Source organism: Natrix helvetica (genome assembly GCF_964273705.1).
Source record: "Natrix helvetica genome assembly, chromosome: 3".
NCBI lineage: Eukaryota > Metazoa > Chordata > Lepidosauria > Squamata > Natricidae > Natrix > Natrix helvetica.
The window spans coordinates 67,737,113-67,759,830 of NC_138549.1; the positions used below are offsets into that span (position 1 = coordinate 67,737,113).

The 22,718-nt window shown below is 46.9% G+C and overlaps 1 protein-coding gene across 1 annotated transcript; it reads left to right on the plus strand.

The window, feature by feature from the left end:
• Positions 1 to 348: 348 nt before the first annotated feature.
• Positions 349 to 9,465, plus strand: LOC309388824 (uncharacterized protein). Its single transcript, XM_081946504.1, has 2 exons — positions 349 to 638; positions 8,097 to 9,465. The coding sequence occupies exons 1-2, from the start codon at positions 616 to 618 to the stop codon at positions 9,325 to 9,327; spliced, it is 1,254 nt and encodes a 417-aa protein (XP_081802630.1). The 5' UTR covers positions 349 to 615; the 3' UTR covers positions 9,328 to 9,465.
• Positions 9,466 to 22,718: the final 13,253 nt, after the last annotated feature.

Below are 22,718 nucleotides of genomic sequence, written 5' to 3' on the forward strand. Positions count from 1 at the left end.
TAACTTCCTACAATAAGCAAAAGTATAAACATAACTACTTTTTATCCTTCTGAACGTTTTTTAGACTTGCCCCCCTTTTCAGGTTTAACTTTATAAGCCACCCATCCACCTAAAAAAAATACCGCCAAGTACAGAAGGAAACTATTATGATTCTGTGAGGAAACATTTTATTTTGCCCTAATTCTCCTCGGCGCCTCTTGCTTTCTTATTATTCACGTGTATTTGATGATAGCGATGTTTTTATCTCGCAGCAAGGTAGCGCCTTGCAGATACTTTCAATTCGGTTCTCGCAGCACAGAAAAGTGCTCCACGTGGAAATGAGCGGAGAGCGTTGGTCAAAGCCAGGTGTATCCTATTAGGGCATTAATCAGAAGGGAGGGACTAGCATTACCGGCCTTTTGCGTCCCATTAAGGTTGGCGAATAAACGGGCGAACTCGGAGCGAAACGTCGGGAAAGGGGTCTAATAGCTTTGGAGGAGGGCGCAAGGCACGCCCAACCTCTCCCTAGGCTTCCTCGCCCGAGACGGCCGCTGCAATAGCGGGAGTTTTGAGGTGGCCGGTAACGCGCGGGTCGCTTCGGCGCCATTGTCCAACTCGCGCTGGGGTTTGGGTGAAATGGGGAGAAGGCAAGCGAACCGGTGAGTGTCGGGGCGACGGTGTGGTTTGGGCTGGTTAAGAAAGCCGAAGTTGGAAGAAGGGCAGAGTGTGGGGGGGGGGGATTGCCCGCAAGTTGCCTAGATAGGCGCGAAGTGCTGAGAGGGAGACGTGGGAATCGGGTGATCGAATAAGATGGGAAGGAGGGGGGGGTTTCCTATTTTTCTTCCTGTTGGGGAGCTGCTCCTGGGTTTGAATTCTCAATTCCTCACGAGCGTTTGAAGTACAGCAACAATCCTATTTCCCTACCCTGGAATGCTTGTAAAAAAGCTGCTAGAAGGTCCTCCCTCTTCTTATCGTTTCTTTCCTCTGTTGGTTTAATGAAGGCAGCTCCTTTCCAGGTCTACGCTAAGGAACTTCTGAGTCGGCCTGCAACGTGTGTATTCTTGTGAGGTGGCCTTTCCCCCCCCCCCCTCCAACAGTGCCTTGTAAATGTAATGAAGCAGCTGTTTCCAAATGTCCACACCTGAGCCCTCGGTGTGATTTTATTTATTTTTATTTTATTCATTTTGTCAAACATGTAGAGATAACAGGTATAAATATAAACATGGACATGGGCACATGAAATGCCACTGTTTTCTTTGAAAACAATTGTCCCAGCCAAAAGGAAAAAAAATAGGGATAATAAAAAGATGACCAATCCTATATGCATGTGAAAAGAACAAGAATTCCAAATAATAATAATAATAATAATAATAATAATAATAATAATAATAATAATAATAATAATAATAATAATAATAATAATAATAATAATAATCTAGAAATATGATAGGGAAGCTCTTGGCATGTACAAGTCTTAGAACATTTTTCATCTTATTTGTTGAAAGGTGCTGTATTTTAAAATGGCAAACTTCACAGACTGAGTATACTATACACAGATGTAGCCACAGGATGAGATGAAGTAGAATGGGGATATGTATTTTATTATCACAGTAATTATTACATTAATGTACAGAAATTAATAAAGTTGTTGAAGAAGAAAACATCTTGGAGATTGTTCCGCAGAAGAGTGGATGGATTGTATGCAACTATTCTGTATATGGAGGTGTGGGAACTGGCACTTGTCTTATATAATGTAAGGTGCAGAGAGTAAGGCCTGTTTTACATAAATTCACACCATTCTCCCCACTAGCTTTAATACTACTAAAGTTCTACCACTTTTAGGAATAACTGCTGAATCACCTAATTATCATTTAAAGCTGCTATTAGCTGGGCTAAGTAAAGATTGTTGCAGCAATTTAAATGCTTACGTGAAATTGAGGGCAACAGTGAAAAATCATCTTGACTTACATCTTAGTTGGACTAGAGTCATGCCATTTCAAATTGCCAAGCTTATTTCTGGAAGGTTGATAACCAGTCTTGGAAGCAATGTAATAAAAGGAATTAATAATGAAGATTCATTAATAAGCACTGCAGTCCTACAGTGCCAAGGAACACTTCCAGCTTACACTGTCTGTTTTGCAAAACAATGCAGTGCTTTAAGATGAGAATGAGCATGATGAGCTTAGGATATTTTTTTTCCTCCAATGTTAAAAGGACACATTTCCAGAAAGCTATACTTATTCTCAATTGCTAACCTAATGGGTGTGCTTAAAAGTTGAAACAATTCAGCTTTATCTCCTGCAGCTAATCAGGGAAAGGTAATGAATTGCAAACTGGAATATATGGAACATGGGGCAAATGGTGGAATTCATTCAATTCAGAATGAATTCTAGCATAGCATAGTTAAAAGCATTATAGTTGTCCTCACCTCACACATCTCTATGACCTATCTGCTCTCACAGGGAGGGACTCCTCCAGGTGCCATCCACCAAGCAGTGCCAACGGGTGGCGCCTAGGAGTAGAGCCTTCTCTGTGATGGGCCCAACCCTCTGGAATGACCTCCCCTCCGATATTAGAACTATTAACGACCTCCGCTCCTTCCGACAGAAGCTTAAGACCCACCTGTTCCAATTAGCTGGCTTAGCCGATTTATAGCTCCATCTTTCACCTCCTGGCAAACATTTTATCGTGGAATTTTTAAGGGAATTTTAATTTTATTTGTATTTTAATTAAATATGGTACAGTATATTTTCTACCTCCTCCATCCCATGTTTATGTATATGTATTCTATTTTGATATGTATATGGTTTTTAATAATGACTGTACACCGCCCCGAGTCCTGTTTAGGAAAGGGCGCGGTTTATAAATAAAAGTTGATTGATTGATTGATTGATTCTTTTCTGGGATTTTAGATTATTTAATTTCTTCCAATGTCACACTGTTGTCAATTCAGAAAAGTTCTAAGGCTTGACTGTTATCAGTCTCCTGCCTGATGCAGAAAGAGGTCATTTAAAACCTAATTACATGCATTGGTATACAAAATAATGTTTTGAGAAAGAAAAAGTCCAACTCAATGTTAGAGGAAGAATTTCTAAAAGTACATTGGCAGTAGAACCAATTAATAATGAAAACTAGATAAACTTATGTTTTGATTTGGAATCCTGCACTAATGGATTAATTTAATTAGCTAAATGGTTTTCTACAACTCTGCTTCTGTAATAATAATAATAATCTTTTATTTCTAGACCGCGCCCTTTCCTAAACAGGACTCGGGGCGGTGTACAGTCGTTGTTAAAACCATATACATATACATAAAACATAGACATAGACGTAGACGGAGGAGGTAGAAAATGTACTGTACAATATTTAGCTAAAATACAAGTAAAATTAAAATACCCTTAAAAAATTTCCTAATAAAATATTTGCCAGGAGGTGGAAGATGGAGCTATACATCGGCTAAGCCAGCTAATTGGAACAGGTGGGTCTTAAGCTTCTGTCGGAAGGAGCGGAGGTCGTTAGTAGTTCTAATATCGGGGGGGATATTCGTATGTTCATAGTCTGCTGCTGTGTTTTTTTTATATCAGTGCAGATATAATACACTACAATAGGCACAATGTACTTGCCATATTTAGAATTTGCCTGGGCGTGGAAGCTGAAAGGATTGAACTAGTTAGTACTTGAATGGGAAATTGGCAGGAAATCCTAAGGCTGATAGCTAGGTTGGGAAGTTGAAAAATATACTCAAAACGGGGAGCAGCATCCTACCTTCCCAACATTGGCAACTTAAATATGTGTGGACGTAAACTCCTAGAATTCCCCAACCAGCCAGCAGCATTCTTGGCTGGAAAATTATGGGAGTTAAAGTCTATACATCTTTAAATTGTCGCGGTTGAGATACACTGCTTTATAGCATTGCTAGAAAAATACTGCATGAATTAGTTCATGAGGTCATTGGCTATTGAAGTCAACTCATAGACTTTTTAGTTTTGACTTCACAGAACTTTTAACTAAATCTACAGCTGTGTGAAAAAGTCCTGTATGCTTTACGGTTTAGTTTATGGTTTATGACATTTTTTGGGTTAGGCCAGTGATTTTTATGATATTTTATGCTAACTGCTATGCAAATATTGTTATATTGAAATAAATACTGGGACGACTTCCGGCGGCCCAAGGCGACGGACGCGCGCGTACGCCTTCTCGCTGCTTTGGTGGGCTCCCCTGAATCCTAGGGGGGAGCACAGGGTGCCTTGGAGGGGCGCCCTGCCGTAGGGGTGGCTTGCTGGGATCCCCTGGAATGGCGGCGGCCGCGGGGGGGTCTCCAGCCTTGCCCCAGGAGCCGGAGAGCGTAGGGAGCGTGCAGAATGCCACCGTGCGCTTCGCCGAGCGCAGCCTGGAAGGAAATGATTAATTTGAATGCAACAGCTGAAGCGCGGTGAGGTGGGGGCCCGGGTCTTTTACAGTTTATTACTCTATTGATTGATCTGCAGGTTTTTTGGGGGACTTTGTTTCAACCTTTGGAGGAGTTAAAATTGGAGGGGGAAGGAAATTTCCACCACCACCCCTTGGAAAAGCGGCAAATCTCTTTTTTTCTCTTTTGACTACAACTGCGAGAGAAAGGATGGTTGAACTGATTCTTCTCTAAACTATGCACGGGAATCTTGATTTTGTTGTTTCCTGACCACCGGTGCTGGCAGAGCCAAGATGGCCCACTTCCTCTTTCTTCTTTGTCTTTGTGCATGAGACTCCTCCCTTGAAAAACTTTGTTGCCTTGAACTAATTTCCACCCCAGAGACCTCCAGGAGCCTCTTCAAAGAAGTTTTTCCCCTGGATTTGGAATATTTTGATCCACCTATCTGCTCTGGTCTTGTATTAAACGACTTATTCTCCTTTGGATCTGCCTGTTTGGTGGTTTCTACCGACTGTGCTTTCCCACGGACACCATTTCTCTGTATACAACAATAACTATCTCCGAGCTTCATGATGGGTCCTAAGAAATTACCACCTGGAAAGGCCTCATCGGCCCCAACATCATCTACGTCCAGCCCCATTGCTCACCAGTCACAACTGGGATCTTTTTTACAACCTAAAGCCCCTGAAGAGAGTTCAAAGGACTTGTCTACTCAGCAGATGCTTCAAGCCCTCTTAAAGGGACAGGACGAAGTGAAAAAACAACTGCAGGACTTAAATGATCAGCTCAAAGAGACACAACAACAAAACACACAGAATGAGCAGAGGATAGGTGTACTGGAGGAGGGTGCGGTTGGGATGAGAGACGACCTGGAGACAATCCAAAGGGGGAATGCAGAATTTGAGAATCGTGATAAAAATGGAATTTGAAAGGATGTCTTTTTTCCTTAGGTTCCAAAACTTGCCAGAAGTGGAAAATGAAGATCTTAAGGAGATTATGACCACAATGTTAGCAGAATATATTAACAGAGATAAACAACAGCTTGGGTGGGATATTGACCTGATTTATAGGATTAATTCATCCTATGCAAGAACACATAATGTTCTAAGGGAAGTTCATGTTAAATTTCTTAGAAAAACCACAAGATATGAGGTTCTAGGAGCTCAAAGGGGGGGACCATTAAAATATAAGGATAAAGAAATAACCATTCTTAAGCAGATCCCAAAGAAAGCAAGAGATAAGAGAAGGAAATATTCCTTCTTAGCAAAAATTTTTTACAATAACGGGGTTTGGTTTAGGTGGTTGTTACCAGAAGGTATGTTGATTTTTTGGGAGGGTAGTAGAATTAGAATTAACACAGTTGTGGAAGCAGAGGCTTTCATGAAAAAACACAGTGCTCTCTGAGGTGACATGGGGGATGTTACACAAGAAACAAAGCAGGGAGGGGCTGAGGCTCTGCCAGTGGACGGGGGGAGGATGCGACAAGAAGAAGACTCAGATCACAAAAGTGAATTGAAACACTATTGCAAATGTTACAACGTACGTTCAAGGAAGTGATAAAAAGTAAAATGATTGAAACATACTGATGATTTTGTGTTAAACCTAAAACTGCTAATATCTATGTAAATGTTCATAGCTTTCTATTTTTCTTTTTTGTAAAAGTTGCGAGACCCGGGGGGGCTTCTCCCTCCCGCACAATGTAGCTGTCAAAATGTTCCATAACCACTTAACCCCTTTTTCCTTGTAAAACTTTTAAAATCAATAAAATATTATATATATTTATATATATATAAAAAGAAATAAATACTGGTGTTTTTAAGTGAAAAGCATAAGCTTTTTGCAATTTGGTGCTGTTTGGATGGGGATTGTGAATTTTCTTGCATGCTAACAATGACTATGAAAACAGACTAACTGATGCATACCCAGTGGCATACGTGTTGCAATTACTAAGGCCGATTCTAGTGTTTTGTTAACATTTTTATTGTTTGTAGCCCTGAAAAGGACCATTTAGGTAACCAAACATGGTTACTAATATGAAATTGGCCAGCCCTTATTGCTTATCACCAGGTGGCATTTCTTTGGCATAGACTGTATAAGCCTTTGCATGTGATCTTTGGTGACAACGAGGTGCAAGACTGCAATAATGGATTCAATCAGCTCCTACTTGGTCGTCTTGCTTATTTCGTAACCAATCTTGGCTCACAAGTTCTCAATTGGGTTCAAATCTGGGCTCTGAGCTGGCCAATCCAGGAGTCGAACATCATGCTTCTTCATCCACTGCTGGACGGACTTGGTTCGATGACAAGGAGTGTTGTCATCCTGGAAGTAAAAGTCCTTCCCTATAAGTTGCTGAGCATGGTCTTTTCCATACTGCTTGGAATTCATGATTCCCTGCACGATTTGTATCCTACCAATGCCAGAAGCAGCAATACAGCCTCAGATCATCACATGCAATGGATGCTTCACAGATAGATTTAGGTAGTATGGCCTAAATTCTTCAGCTGGAAATCTTCTGACATACTTATTGCACTGATTCCCAGTCAAGTAGAAATTGCTCTCGTCACTGAAGATGACCTTGGCCCACTGTTCGTTGGTCCACTTGGCATACTTCTTGGCCCACGCACATCAGCGAGAGCAGTGAGCATCTGTGAACAAAAGTTTATTTTGAGCCCTGCAGCCTTTGAGCCTTCTGGCAAACAGTCTGCAATGCACTGTGCTTGTGCACCGTTTTACATCACATGTTTCACCCCAAATTCTTGTAATCTGAGGTGAGGTGAGTTTCCTGTCAGCCATTGGAATGCGTTTTTCAACCACTCTGCTCACTGTGGTGCGATGGCATTTCACTCTCTTGGCTATTTCTGTACAGGAGTAACCTTCATGAAGCACAATGATGCGATGCCGTACTGGTAAAAGCAAAGGCCTTCATCCTTGCCCACAGCCAGAGCTAAATTAAATTTCTCGATACTTTTCATGCCTATTTATAGTCAGAGAGTATGACAACATTGATTGGCTCATAGATTTAGCGTCTGTGCATTTTGATTGGTCAGCCAAAGCTCGCTGCTGATTGGCTACTTTTGATTCTAACATTCTTGAAAATTCAAGTTGTGTTTGTTTTAGCACATAAACTCACTCAAAACCTTAAAAAGACTTTCAATCAATCAATCAATCAACTTTTATTTATAAACCTCGCCCTTTCCTAAACAGGACTCGGGGCGGTGTACAGTCATTATTAAAAACCATATACATATCAAAATAGACTACATATACATAAACATAGACGTAGACGGAGGAGGTCGAAAATATACTGTACCATATTTAATTAAAATACAAAGCTTCTGTCGGAAGGAGCGGAGGTCGTTAATAGTTCTAATATAACTTTGGTTATATTAATAAAAATTATGCATCTCAATCCGACTACAGAAATTTTCATCAAAGGTACTAATTTTGCATGGTTTCTATGAGTGAAAAGTTGATTAAACATGTAAATACAGCCTAAAACTGAAAGTGTGCAGGACTTTTTCACACAGCTGTATATAACTCATCAAAATGCTAACTAGTACTAGATCTGTTTGGATTTTACAGTAGGGTGTTACTTCTTGCTGTTTATAAGTTTACATGAGCCGTGGATTCTATTTACTACTACTGCATTTCACATTTGCCTCCTCCAATGGCTAAAAGTAATGTTTCTCCATTTCTATTGTCTTCATAGGGATAACAGTGACATTGCAAACGAAAGCTGCCAATACCCCATAACGGAGATACAACTAGACTGTGAACGTGAAAGTGATGACTGTAACTCCAGGGGAGATCAATCAAGTGAATTCAATAGCATTTCTGATTGGGCAGGTCATAAAACCAGTCCTCAGATCAAGGTAAAGGAAGACGATCTGACACCTTTCTATCCAAACAGTCCTGATACTCTTTCCTGTCATGTGGATTGCTCTGCAAAACTACTGTGTGGACAACAGGAAATATCTTCAAAAGGATTTTCCAAAACCTCAACTTATTGGCGACAGCAAAATCCATGTACGCCTGGGGTATATGTTCCTGCTAGAATAATTTATAATCCAGCTTCTCCAAATAAAGATCTGGATTATCAGTGTTTTGACATTTCTAAAGATTTTCATGAACAACGAGAAAAAGAAGAAAATTTTATTATCCTTGTTGACTCAAATGAGGAGGAGAATATATCACCTCCGTTGGGAAAAAAATTGCCTTGTCATTACAAGAAATGTCATGAACCTTTCCAAGATCTCACCAGGCTTCAAGAACACAGGAAGCTACACATGGCTAGGAATTCATATTGCTGCCCCTTTTGTGGGAAGGAGTTTTTTCGTGCAGCTAATTTGCGAATGCACAAATTGACCCATACTAAAGAAAGACCACACAAGTGTCCAATATGTAACAAAGGTTTCATTCGCACTGCTGATGTTTGGAGACATCTGCGCAGTTTTCACAAGATAGAGCGCTCCAGTGTTGTTTTGGGAAATGCAAACATAAAGAATCAATGGTGCACACCGAAAAAAAATCAGGATAATAAAGGGAATCCTAAACAGTTGGAATCTGCTGCCAGCAATCTCGGAAAGGAAAGTTCAAAATCATGTATCTGCCTAGTATGTCACAAAGTTTTCCGCAAACCTAACTTGCTTTCCAAACACAAAGTGATACATCGACAAGAAAAACCATACAAATGCAAAGAATGTGGCATGGCCTTTGTCCAACTGGCTAGATTAAAAAGGCATAATCTCACACATACTGGAGAGCGTCCATTCTCCTGTGAAAGATGTAACAACACATTTACACGTTTAAGTTCATTACAGCGTCATCAACGTATCCATACTGGAGAGAAGCCCTATTCTTGTTCCTACTGCGGTGTGTCCTTTATAGACTCAGGAACTCTGAAGAGGCATGAACAGATTCATAAAGTCATCCAAATATAATGTGATGTCTTTGTGCTATGACTTGAAATTGTGGAATGGTGGAAATTTTAACCCTAATGCTAGTTCTGATAAGGAATGACCTGGTGGAATGAAGATAAAAGTGCCAGACTTAAATAATAAATTGTCATTACAACTGGATCTTTATTGTGCAGTATATTTTTCTTATTTCTATTCAGCCTAGAGAAGGATGAGGATGAAGTGAGATTTCAAGGGCCTTGAATCTAGATCTCTACAATCCTAGACCAACATCTTACATTAACAAATCACGTTTAATTAAAAGAATAGTAGCATTTCACTTACATCCCATATTCCATGTATGGTAACTGCTGGAATGGAAATTGATGGGAATCGTGCTTCCGAAAGATGGAGCAGCCCCACAATTTAGACTGATAACTGATTTAACCTGGCTCACATTGTAACTCAATATTTTACCAGTGTCTCCACCCATACCAAATCTGGACATATTCTCTTCATAGTTGAAATTTACTTTATTAAGTGATGGCATTAGAAGCCCTTTTACCCAGTTCCTATTCAACATTCTGTTGCATTGGGAATAAGCTAAATATTTGTTGATTATTTGTTTGATTACCAGAGAAGAGAAACGGGAAAAAATGGAGAAAGAAACATTTGCCAAAGGCAAACTTTTATGAACAATATTCCGCCCAATGAAATATATTCCATCTTTCTACCTCAACATGTGAGAATCCCTTTGGAACAACCTCTTCTCTTAGTGGTCCCATCATTGAAAGGATTTTGGTAGATAAATTAATCCACTCCAGGATAAAAATGGCTCGGAGAACGGCAAATTGGAGTAATGACTCTTCATATAAAATTCTGTTCTCACTCCTAGGGCATGGTATGTATCTTCCTCAATTTTGGGTCCTCCATCAGAGGTCTGGGAGTTTGAGGGTTCTGTACAGTAAGTTGTTTCTAACACTGTGCTCTTCTGGACAGAGAACTCTGATGTTGTGGATCTGTTGGATCCACCCTCCTTGCTTTTTTTGGGTGGGGGGGATGCTCACTTCAACACTAATAGATTCCACTGATAGAGGCAATTAAGTGATAAATTCCTGTTGGTTTCATAAATACCCCAGTAATTTCCTTAGTCACATTTCCTTATGGTTTTTTTCTTTTCTTACAGTCCTAGTATTTTCTAATGACCTTCCTTCAAAGTAATACCCAGTTTTGACATTGCTTAGCTTTTGCAGATCAGAAGTTTATTGTCACTAACCATTTATACAGAAGGTTAACTGTACCTTTTGTCCCCATAACAGCACCAATTGTTTGTTTGTTTATTGGATTTAACTCAGGGTGGCATACAACATTTTAGAAAAACATATTACAAAAGTTAAAAAGGAAATTAAATAAAGTATCCAAAAACAAACCCAATTAATATTAACAATAAAATTTTAAAAATTAGATTAAAATTAACAAATTAATCATTTATTCTGTTCAGGCCAGGCCAGCTTGCTGGAAAAGCCAACTTTTTAGGCGCGTCGGAAGGACCGGAGGTCGGGGATCATGCGAAGCTCCGGGGGCAGCTCATTCCAGAGGGAAGGAGCTCCCACAGAGAAGGCTCTCCCCCTGGGGGTCGCTAGCCGACACTGTCTGGCCGACGGCACCCTGGGGGAGTCATGTGACTGGGCAGTTTGCATGACGGAAGGAAGATAGTAACAGTAAAATTCAAAACTGTAAAAATTGCACATTTATTCAAAATCCAATTTAAAAACCTTTTTAGTGAATGTTAATAGGATCGAATTCGAATGGAGAAAAATGGTTTTGTGAGTGTGTGTGTGTGTGTTTGAGTGAGCGAGGGGTCTGGTAAGGGAACTGCGCCTATTTAGAAAAGGTAAATTATTGCAAACATGATCAGTCGAAGATAAGTATGGGGACAGGTTGGGCGGTAGAGAGAAAGTGATAAAAGAGTGGAAGAGAGGAAGAAAAAAGAGGAGAGACAGAAAGAGACAGAGAAAGTGACAGAAGAGTAGGAAAGAATGAGACAAAGAGAAAGAGGATGAGAGACAGGGACAAAGAGGAGAGAAAAGGGAGAAGGAGAGAGAAAGTGACAGAAGAATGGAAAAGAAGGAAAGAGAAAGAGACAGAAGAGAGGAAGAGGAAAGAGTAAGAGAACATCTCATTTCAACCCTGATGTGCAAATCTTTTCTTTCATTGGTAATTTTATTTGTCCATTTACTATCCAATACTCTCATTTCTCCTTAAGTTCATCAAGAATTCCCTTTTTATTGAATTTATCACAATACCTTGAGAACAGCTTTTTCAGCATAGTTTTACAGCTATTTAAAATATATAGTAATTTAGGTTAGGTTTTCAGAACATTAGTCTATTTATAAAGAAACAGAATTCAGAAAGTTGGCTTCCCTTTTTGTAATTGCCTATTGTCTGCTTAATTTTCTACCTACATTTTTGATAACTGATATTCACTGTTGACCCAAGAAGCCCGTCGTAGAAAGAAACCCTCCCTATGAAATTTGTTGGGTTTCCATGGAATGAAGTTTGATCTTTTTCTCAATCATACAGTAGCATATTCCTTCTAAGGAGGATATAATCAAGATAGTCCATAATTGCCTATCAATCTAACAGTATGGCGATTGACAATCTCTTTAAATTTCAACTATAACTCTCTCAGTCTTAAAGGTTTGGTGAGGAGAAATCCAAAAATTCTTTTAAAGAGGAAAAAAATGCACAATTGCATCCATGGAGACATGTACCGTATTTTTCGCCCTATAAGATGCACTTTTTAACTCCAAAAAAGAGGGTGAAAATCTGGGTGCGTCTTATAGGCCGAATGTAGCCACCTGGGCAGTGGTGGGTTTCTGCTGGTTGGTCAATGAACCTGGAAGCCCCGCCCCTGTAACTCACTCGCAAGTCCATGGCGTTTTTTTGCATCGGGGCTCGTCCTTCTTTTTAAGCAGGCAGCTATCAGAGAAGAAGGCAGCGCTTGTGCAGCCGAAGATCGCCTGCTTAAAGATTGCCTGCTTAAAGATCGCCTGCTTAAAAAGAAGCCTCGTCCTTCTTTTTAAGCAGGCAGCTATCAGAGAGAAAAAGGCAGCGAGGCTTCTTTTTAAGCAGGATCTTTAAGCAGGCGATCTTTAAGGGAGAGATTCTCTCTCTTCCTCCCCCCCCCCGTTTCTCTCCCCCCTTTCCTTCCTCCTCTTTTTCCTCTTTCCCAGTTTTTCACGCTGAGCCATTGGGGGAGAGAGACGGATTGAAAGGTGCAAAGAGATGGGGGCCTCCCATTTTGAGAAGCCTCCCTTAGCTGAGAGGAGGAACTGGAGGATTCCCCACCCCACTCAGTGCTGTTTTCAATGGGAGGATTCCCCACCTCACTTTTTCCTTCCCAAAAGATCCCTGAGAGGAGGAAAGCAAGGATTCCCCACCCCACTCAGTGCTGTTTTCAATGGGAGGATTCCCCACCTCACTTTTTCCTTCCCAAAAGATCCCTGAGAGGAGGAAAGCAAGGATTCCCCACCCCACTCAGCGCTGTTTTCAATGGGAGGCTTTTCCCCTCTCAGCTCTTTCACTTCCCAAAAGATCTCTGAGAGGAGGAAAGGGAGGATTCCCCACCCCACTTTTTCCTTCCCAAAAGATCCCTGAGAGGAGGAAAGCAAGGATTCCCCACCCCACTCAGCGCTGTTTTCAATGGGAGGCTTTCCCCCCTCTCAGCTCTTTAACTTCCCAAAAGATCTCTGAGAGGGGGAAAGGGAGGATTCCCCACCCCACTTTTTCCTTCCCAAAAGATCCCTGAGAGGAGGAAAGCAAGGATTCCCCACCCCACTCAGCGCTGTTTTCCTGTACACCGCTTGGAGAGTCCAAGCAATGGGTTAATTCAGTCTGCTTGCCCTTAGGACTGAGGAACTTTTTTTCCTTTAGCCACACCTCCTGGTGTGATCAATCCCCAGAATTCTTCCTCAGTCAGCCCGTTTGGAAGTAATTAGCTAGAGCTCTGAGCTGAATTAATCCTTTTTTGGCTTGGACTCTCTATTTGCGTTTTTTTCTTCTTTCCTGATATTTCCCCAACATTGTGAGACCTTTTTCTCCTCATTGCTGCGTTTCTCTCCAGTAGAATCTTCGTTTGTAGGCCAGGAGGTAAGCTGGAAGGTGTGGGGGGGGTGCCCCTCAGCCGATCTCTATGGGACGGCTTTGGAGGCCTGCCGCTTGTCGTTTAAAACGGCGCGGCTGCAGCGGCGAGGTTCCTACGTTCCCAGGCCCCTCATTTGTTGTTTTAGACAAAGTTTTTTCGTTCCCCGGCCTGCTAGAGGACCTCTGCCGCAGGGAGGAGTGAGCGGTCGTCACCATTAAGGCGCGTTCGCTCCTCGCTCTCCCTTCGCCCCCACGCTGTTGCGGCGGCCATTTTAGGCACGAAAAAAGCGCGCTCCTTTATGGCCGCCATTTTGCATCAGCCTCGTTATCAGGAGACCGCTGGAGGTGGCAGGGCCTGGCAAGGGCTCCCAGGCTGGGGTCACCACCTTCGCCTCTTACCTATTTTTGCGAGCGGTGCTGGTTCCTGGGCCATGCAAACGGTCATTATACCGGCTCAGGGAGGAGGCCTTAGTAAAGTGCAGGCCAAAGCCTTTTTTTCTAGCCATTCTCCTCCCTGCCTCTCCTGCGGAGCCTTGCGCCTAGGTGCAGGCCCCAATCCTACCCCTGGGCCTCCAACTGGTATTAAGCAAGGGATCTTTTAATATGTATCGACTCATTTACAGTGCATATAGCAATTTTGACAAATCTTTTGTTTTTTTCCCCTTGCAGCAACCAGTCTCTCTCTCTACCTTCTGCCTTGTCATAGCCTTGCTCCATCTTGTGTGGTCATTGACTATGGACCTGCCCAGTCCCCCTGATTCCCAAAATACTAGGCCGAGCCTCTCTCAGGCCCCTAGCAAGGGTTCCTCCTCATTGGGGAGTGGGGGTGCGGGGAAGAGTGGTGGGGGAAGTTCTGGGAAACACCGTTCCAGAACTCCTTCTGTGGCTGAGGCCAAGGATGCTGAAAGGCGCCAACGGGCCCTTGACAACCAGTTTGAGAAGGCCAGACACCAGGCAGGCAGGGAGCAGTCCCATTCCGGAATTCCCCCCTCCCGGGAGGATCTCCAAATGGTCCTTGCCGAGGAGGTGGAGTCCCAGGACCTATCCCCAAACAGGTCATTTGCGGAGCCGGCTTCACCGGTTCCCTCTTGGTCCTGCGAGCAGGCCCCTCCCCCTGGGGATGCTAGCATAGATGACATGCTGGGTGAGGTTCAACCCCCCCAGAGGAGGGCCTAGATCCTGATTCGGACTCAGAGGAGTTGTCTCCCCGCATGCAGGAGCTGATGGCCCGTGCCATTGCCAAGGGCATCACGGAGGCCATGAAATTTAAGGATCCCACTGCAGTGGCCCCTAGGGGCCCCAAATCCGATCAGGCTGCTCCCCCTCCTAGTAAACGTGCTCGCCACCCTTCCTTGGAATCCTCGGTGGTCAGCGAGGTCTCTGCCATTGAGGACCCTGACCCAGAGGTGCTAGGTCTCTCGGACGACGAGGACCTTCCTCCTGAAGCGCCCGCCTTTGCGGGTCTGTTCAAGCCCAGCCTTTTCAAATCTGTCCTCCACAAGGTTAAGGCTGCCACCAGGGTGGGGATCAAGCCCAAACCGGCCGCACCGGCGGCGGATGCCACTCCGGCTAATCCCAATGCGGTCATGTTTGATGTCCCAGCACCCCAACAGGAGTTGGTTCCGGTCCTGGGGCTGTTTCTCAACCTCATCCAGCGCCAGTGGGCTCAACCAGCCACGCAGTCCTCTCCCAGCGGGGTGGATAGGAAGCTCTACACCATGGAGCCAGTGCTGGAGGACCTCCTGGCCCTTCCCACTGTCGTCCCGCCCATTGCTGCCCTCACCTCTAACTCCTCCCTACCGGCCGACCTCCTGGAAGGCCTCAAGGCAGAGGACAAGAAGGCGGAAAAGGCGTGCCACAAAACCCATCTGGCGGCTGCCTGGGCCATTAGGGCTTCTTCTTCCGCGTCCTTCTTCAACAGGGCCTCGGTGATTTGGCTGCGCGAGCTTCTGACCAAGCTCCCGGCGGGAGACGTCCGTCTCCATCAGGATGTGTCTAAAATAATCGCGGCTTCTCAATACGCCGCTGACGCATCCCTCAACGCCACTAAATTCACCTCCAGGGCGCTGGGCTCTAATATCACATCTCGCCGCCTGATCTGGCTCCGCCATTGGCAAGCGGACCAGAAAAACAAATGGAAACTGGCTTCCGCCCCCTTTAAGGGGTCCGAATTATTTGGCGAGTCCCTGGAACCTCTCCTCATTGAGTCCAAGGACAAGAGGAAGATCCTCCCTTCTTTAAACAAGAAGCAGGAACGCAAGGCCGCTCCCTATTCCAGGAGGCAGTCCTTTCGTGCCTCCGAGCCTTCCACCTCTGCCTCTTCCTTCTCTCCCTCCAATAGGTCCTTCGGTCAGCAGGGCGACAGGTCCCAAGACAGGGCGTCCTTCCGGGACAGAGGCAGGCAGCAGTTCGGCTTCCGCAAGTATAACCGCGGTGGGGCCTCCAACAGGCCGTTCCGTAAGTCAAAGTGACTGCCCGAACTCGGCACCCATCGGGGGTCGGCTCCAGCTGTTTGCCTCCCATTGGGCCCAGACCACCGAGGATGCCTGGGTTCTGCAAATAGTCAGGGAAGGCTTCTCCCTGGAGTTCCTATCCCTTCCCCCCCGGAACTTCATCCGGTGCCCCGTCCCAACCTGCCCTCAAAAGAGGGAGCGCATGAACCAGGAGGTCAGGCATCTCTTAGACATCAGGGCCGTGGAACCCGTTCCCCCGGACGAGGAGGGGAGGGGGTTTTACTCCATCCTCTTCCTGGTACCAAAGAGCTCGGGGGGGTGGAGGGCCATCTTGGATCTCAAAAACCTCAACAGGCACATTGCCTACCGGAGGTTCAAGATGCAGTCCCTGCAGACCATTCTGGCGGGGATTCGACAGGGAGATCTCCTCACATCTATAGATCTCAAAGAGGCATACCTCCACATTCCCATCCGTCCCCAGCAAGTTCCTGCGCTTCTATTATGCCGGTCGCCACTTCCAGTACAAAGCTCTCCCATTCGGCCTCTCGGCCGCTCCTCGGACGTTTACCAAAGTACTGGTGGTAGTGGCGGCCCAGCTAAGACGCAGGCCTATAAGACTCCAGTGCTATCTGGACGACATTCTTATCCAGTCGTCGTCCAGGCAGCAGGCCTTGCGGGATCTTCAGACCACCATGAGATCCCTCAGGAGTCACGGCTTCTCTCTAAACATAGAGAAGAGTCACCTCACTCCAACAACCAGACTTGTACACCTGGGGGCGGTGATAGATACCAGCTTGTGCAGGGTTTTCCTCTCCCAAGACAGGTTGGACGGTCTAAGGTCCATGACCCACAAGGTGATGCACTTGAGGCAGGCTCCAGTGGTCCTTCTGTCGCAGCTGCTGGGGAAAATGATCTTCTGCATCTCCATCGTGCCGTGGGCCCGCCTGCATTCCAGGGCGCTTCAGTGGCTGCTGCTGCCGCACCAGAGGGCATCCAGGAGCAACTCTCCCACGCCGAATCGCGTCCCGCCGGAGGTGAAAAGGTCTCTCCGCTGGTGGGTGTCTCCGGTCTTCCTCAAGGGCCACCTATTCAAGGAGCCCGAGAGGTTAATCATCACCACAGAAGCCAGCCTCTCTGGCTGGGGAGCCCACATGGGTTCCCTTGTTGTCCAGGGCAAGTGGTCCCAAGTGGAAACCAGTTACAGCATCAACCTACTGGAACTGAGAGCTTCTCGCCTGGCCCTGCGCCATTTCCGCCGGTCCATCCATTGTCAACATGTGCTGCTGATGACAGACAATGTGGCCACCAAGGCGCACATCAACCGCCAGGGTGGCACCAGATCCAGAGCACTGATGAGAGAGGCGGAGTCCCTGGGCCGCTGGGCAGAGCGCCATCTGGAATCTCTCCGCTCCGACCACATCTCCGGAGTGGACAACACCCAGGTGGACTGGTTGAGCAGGACAACCATAGATCCTGCGGAGTGGAAACTGGACCCTTGCCTGTTCCACCAGCTGTCCAACAGATTCGGGGCTCCGACTGTAGACCTGTTCGCTTCCAAGGACAACAAGCAGCTCAGCCGCTTTTACTCCCGGTTCTTCACCCCGGGGGCGGAGGGGACGGATGCACTGTGTTGCAGGTGGCCCCGCGAGCTACTGTATGCCTTCCCTCCTCTACCTCTTCTTCCTCAATTCATCTCCAAAGTCATCGCAGAGGGGGCAGAAGTTCTTTTCGTGGCTCCACACTGGCCCCGCAGGTCGTGGTTCGCCGACCTTGTCCACCTGTCGGTGTCTCCTCCGTGGCGCATTCCTCTGGACCAGATCTCCCTCAGCCAGGGGGCCGTAGTTCATCCAGAGCCCCAGTGGCTCCAGTTGGCCGTCTGGCACTTGAGGGGGACCAACTGAAAGGCGAAGGCCTGTCAGAGGAGGTAGTGTGCACCATTCAGGCGGCTAGACGTCCTTCAACCACCAGAATTTATGACGCATCTTGGGCCGCTTTCGCGAAGTGGTGTGAGGAGCTACTCATCGAACCGACGACCGCGCCTGTTTCCAGAGTCCTCGACTTCCTTCAAGCGGGGCTCAACAAGGGCTTGGCCCCAAACACTCTTCGACGCCAAGTGGCGGCCTTGTCCACCGTCTGGTCGGGTGACCCCCTTTTGCCTCTCAGCAAAATTCCGAGGGTGCGCCTCTTCCTCAAAGGCGCCTCTAACCTTCGCCCTCCCACCGTTCATCGCTACCCCACTTGGCAGCTGTCCGTGGTCCTACGGGCCATCTCTGGCCCTCCTTTCGAACCTCTACGCACAACGTCTCTTCGGTTCCTGATGCTGAAGACGGCCTTCTTAATTGCCATCACGTCCGCTCGTCGGATTTCAGAACTGGCGGCCCTGTCTGTTCGCCAGGACCTGTGCGTCATCCACCCTGACAGGGTCATATTGAGGCTGGACCCAACCTTTACCCCTAAGATAAATTCATGGTTTCACAGAGCGCAAGACATTGTTTTACCAAATTTCTGTCCACATCCGTCGCATCCCAGAGAGCGTTCCTGGCATAATCTTGATGTCAGGAGGGTCCTGAAGGTCTACATCGCTCGCACTGCAGAGTTCAGGAAGTCAGAGGCTCTCTTCCTTTCCTTCCAGCCTGGTTCCCTAGGGAAGAAGGTTTCTTCCTCCACGATTGGCAGGTGGCTTCGAGCCTGCATTGCGTCAGCCTATGAATGCCAGTCCAAAACCGTTCCGCGCGGCATCACCGCGCACTCCACACGGAGCGCTGCTACCTCGGCGGCCTGGGCCACTCAGGCCTCGATTCTGGACATCTGCAGGGCTGCTACATGGTCCTCTCCATCACCCTTTGTGCGACACTACAAATTGGACATTTTCGCCTCGGCTGAGGCGTCCTTTGGCAGGCGTGTGCTCCAGGCGGTTGTGTCAGAGACCGAATCCCGGGAGCCTTCTTCTGCCCGCCCGGATGGACAATAACTTGGGTATGTCCCATTGCTTGGACTCTCCAAGCAGTGTACAGGAAAATGACCATTGGCTTACCTGAAGGGTCCTTTTCTGTACACCGCGGGAGAGTCCAACCCACCCTGGCTATCTGAGGCCGGGATTCGGGTTCTTCGTGTCAACAGTACATCATCTTGGACGCTTCGCTCCGTCCTCACGAACTGACTCCTTCTAAGAATTCTGGGGATTGATCACACCAGGAGGTGTGGCTAAAGGAAAAAAAGTTCCTCAGTCCTAAGGGCAAGCAGACTGAATTAACCCATTGCTTGGACTCTCCCGCGGTGTACAGAAAAAGACCCTTCAGGTAAGCCAATGGTCATTTTCAATGGGAGGCTTTTCCCCCTCTCAGCTCTTTCACTTCCCAAAAGATCTCTAAGAGGGGGAAAGCAAGGATTCCCCACCCCACTCAGCGCTGTTTTCAATGGGAGGCTTTTCCCCGTCTCAGCTCTTTCACTTCCCAAAAGATCTCTGAGAGGGGGAAAGGGAGGATTCCCCACCTCACTCAGCGCTGTTTTCAATGGGAGGCTTTCCCCCCTCTCAGCTCTTTCACTTCCCAAAAGATCTCTAAGAGGGGGAAAGGGAGGATTCCCCACCTCACTCAGCGCTGTTTTCAATGGGAGGCTTTTCCCCCTCTCAGCTCTTTCACTTCCCAAAAGATCTCTGAGAGGGGGAAAGGGAGGATTCCCCACCCCACTCTGGCTCGGAGCCCATCTGCGGGGGGGGAGGGATCCCCCTTGCGTTCCTCATCTTCCCGGATGGGCTGGTAAGGGGACAGAAAAGGTTGTTCTCCAGTTGGGACGGAGAGAGGGACAGACAGACAGAGACACACACACACAGAGAGAGAGAGACACACACACACACACACACACAGAGTGAGTGATTGAGTGAGTGACAGACAGACAGACACACACACACATGTATACACAGAGTGACAGACAGAGAGGAAGGGAGGAGAGAAACAGAGAGAGAGGGAGGGAGGGAGGGAGAATGAGAGACAGACAGACACACACATACAGAGTGACAGATGGAGGAGGGAGGAGAGAGAGAGACAGAGATAAAGAGACAGACAGACAGACACACAGAAAGAATGACAGAGAGACAGAGAGGGGGGAGGGAGAGAGAGACAAAGAGCTACACACAGAGAGAGAGACAGACAGACAGACACACAGAGAAACAGAAAGAGAGAGAAAGAGAAAGAAAGGTAGAAAGAATGAAAAAAGAAAAGAAAAAAAAGAAAGTGGGAGAGAGAGATGAAAGAAACAAACAAAGAAAGAAAACTTATGACCACAATTGAGCCCAAAAATCTTTTTTTTTCTAGATTTTCCTCCTTTAAAATTGGGTGTGTCTTATATTCTGGAGCGTCTTATAGGGCGAAAAATACGGTATATATACACAACACAGAGAGAAACAAACTTAACAAAGTGCTAAGTCCGCCCACCAACAAACTAACTCTCTCTTTTAATGCGAGAGAGAGAGTCCCTCCTTCCTTCAGCCCAACACTCTCGCTGGCATCCCAGCCAGATGAGAGGGACTGCAGAGGGTCTCCCCGAGTCTAGGGCAGCGAGTCATTCGATGGGAAACTTGCCTCTTGGAAGGAATGACCCAGCTTGGCTCCCACTTTTGATCTGCCGCCTAATGACCGAACGGAGAAGCAAAGAGGCAGGAGAGACGAAGCGGGAGCCAAGCCGGGTCATTCCTTCCAAGAGGCAACTTTCCCATCGAATGACTTGCTGCCCTAGACTCGAGACCCTCTGCAGTCCCTCTCGTCTGGCCGGGATGCCAGCGAGAGTGTTGGGCTGAAGGAAGGGGGGATACACACGCTCGCGCTCTCCCTCTCTCTCGCAAATGGCAAATCCAAGCAGCCGCTGCTGGGAGCCCGTCCCATGCCTTCTCCCAACCCCCACACCCCTTCTCTCAGCTACTTTCTGCCTTGTGAACCTAGAACTGATCGCTGACTCCAGGCTGGCTCTCCTCTCCTATTATCGTGGAAGGCGTCTCACAAAAACCACTGTGCGGCGGTTGGAAACTGCTGCGCGGTGTTTTGTTGCCACATGCGCGGCCGCGCACCTACACATCTTAGAGGGAACATTGCTAGTGACCCAAAATATCCAACAAAATTGCACAGATAAACTGACAGATAGGAAGTTTAATTAGCTTAAAAGCAAAAATATTCTCAATGACTTTGAAAATCCCAATGAGTTATCAAATATCACGTGATGTCACTTGACTGGCTGGAGACTCAGATAGCTGAGATTGCAGCCAGGAGACGTAGAACAAGGAAGATTTTCTTTGAAAGAGAGAGATGCAGGAGGAAACAGACTCTGCTTCCTGCATTTGGATTCTGTGGCGCACGCACTCTAGGTGGGAATTTAGGATTGCTGCCGAGCTACCCTGGATTTGCCAATGCGAGCCTCAGGTGGGTAGTCTCGAGAGAAACAGCGGCAGTGAGCCTCCTGCCATCGCTTTCTACCTCTTTGTGGTGAGGTAGAAAGCGAAGGCAGGCGGCTCACTGCCGCCGTTTCTCTCGAGCGTGGGTTGCTTTCTGCAGAGCAACCCATGCTCAGCTTAGTTGGCTCGTTCTTGGTTCGCGACCAGCCCCCACCCCCACCCCTTCTGGGCTTTTATGTGTTAATCGAGGCAAGGATGCTGGAGAGGAAGGAAAGCCGGCTGCTTTCACACAATACAGATTATCTCAGAGACTGAATTAATCATGCGGGTCAGAAAGACAGGGAACTTCCTTTCAGCGAGTTTCGGCCAATCACTCCCTCCCCACCCACCCAACGAGGCAAATTTAGCCCTCTTAAACTTGTGCGAAGGCAGCTGTGGGCAATGTTCCCTCTAAAATAGTTGCTCCAGGAAGCTCAAGCCACCTCAAGTCCTCAACCCAGTCACTTTGCTGCCCTGCTGCACCTCAAGACTCCTGTTTAGCTGGAGGGGTTTTCAATCACGATTGTGCGGCCGCTCTGCAGACTGGAGTGCGTGTCCGGCAAACGACACTGCGCGGCAGTTGGAAACTTCTGTGTGGTATTTACTTTCCACGTACCAACTTGGGCGGGCGATTGAAGCGGTGCGCGCCCGTCTCCTGGGAGGAAGGTGGTGATTGGAGGGGAGGGTGGTGACGCCCTCTGCAGCCAACACAATTTTTTTCCTCACCCTCTTACCGCCCTCTGCCACCCCCCTTGCCTCTTACCGCCCCCTAAATCATCTCACTACCCCGCAAGGGGGGGCACTTTGGCAACCACTGCCCTAAATCTAGATCATTCATCCACTGCCCAGAGACAAAAATCAGGTCGAGCATGTGTCCCCTGTTATGGGTGGGATATTGAATTAACTGAGTTAGGTCCATAGCCATCATGGAAGCCATGAACTCCCGAGCTGACTTGGATGTCTCGCCAATGGAAGGCAGCTTGAAATCCCCCAGGATCATAAGCCTGGGGAAATCATCCGCCAATCCGGATAATACATTCAGCAGCTCCGGCAGGGCTGATGAAACGTAGCAGGGAGACAGGTACGTAACAAAAAGGTCCACCTGAACGTCAAGGCCCCATTTCACAAAAGGGACTCACACCTGCCTATCTGAGGCACAGTGACCTCCTGAGCTCCAAGACTTTCCCTAATAACTACTGCCATCCCCCGCCCCCGGCCCCTGCCCTGGGCTCTCAGCTGGTGAAACACCCAGAAGCCTGGTGGGCATAATTCACTAAGGAGAACACCCCCCTCATGGCCCAACCAGGTCTCCATAATGCACACCAGGTCAGCTCTACCTTCTTGTAGGAGGTCGTAATTGAGGGGAGCCTTATGTACCACGGACCTGGCGTTATGCGACACCAGCCGGAGACCAG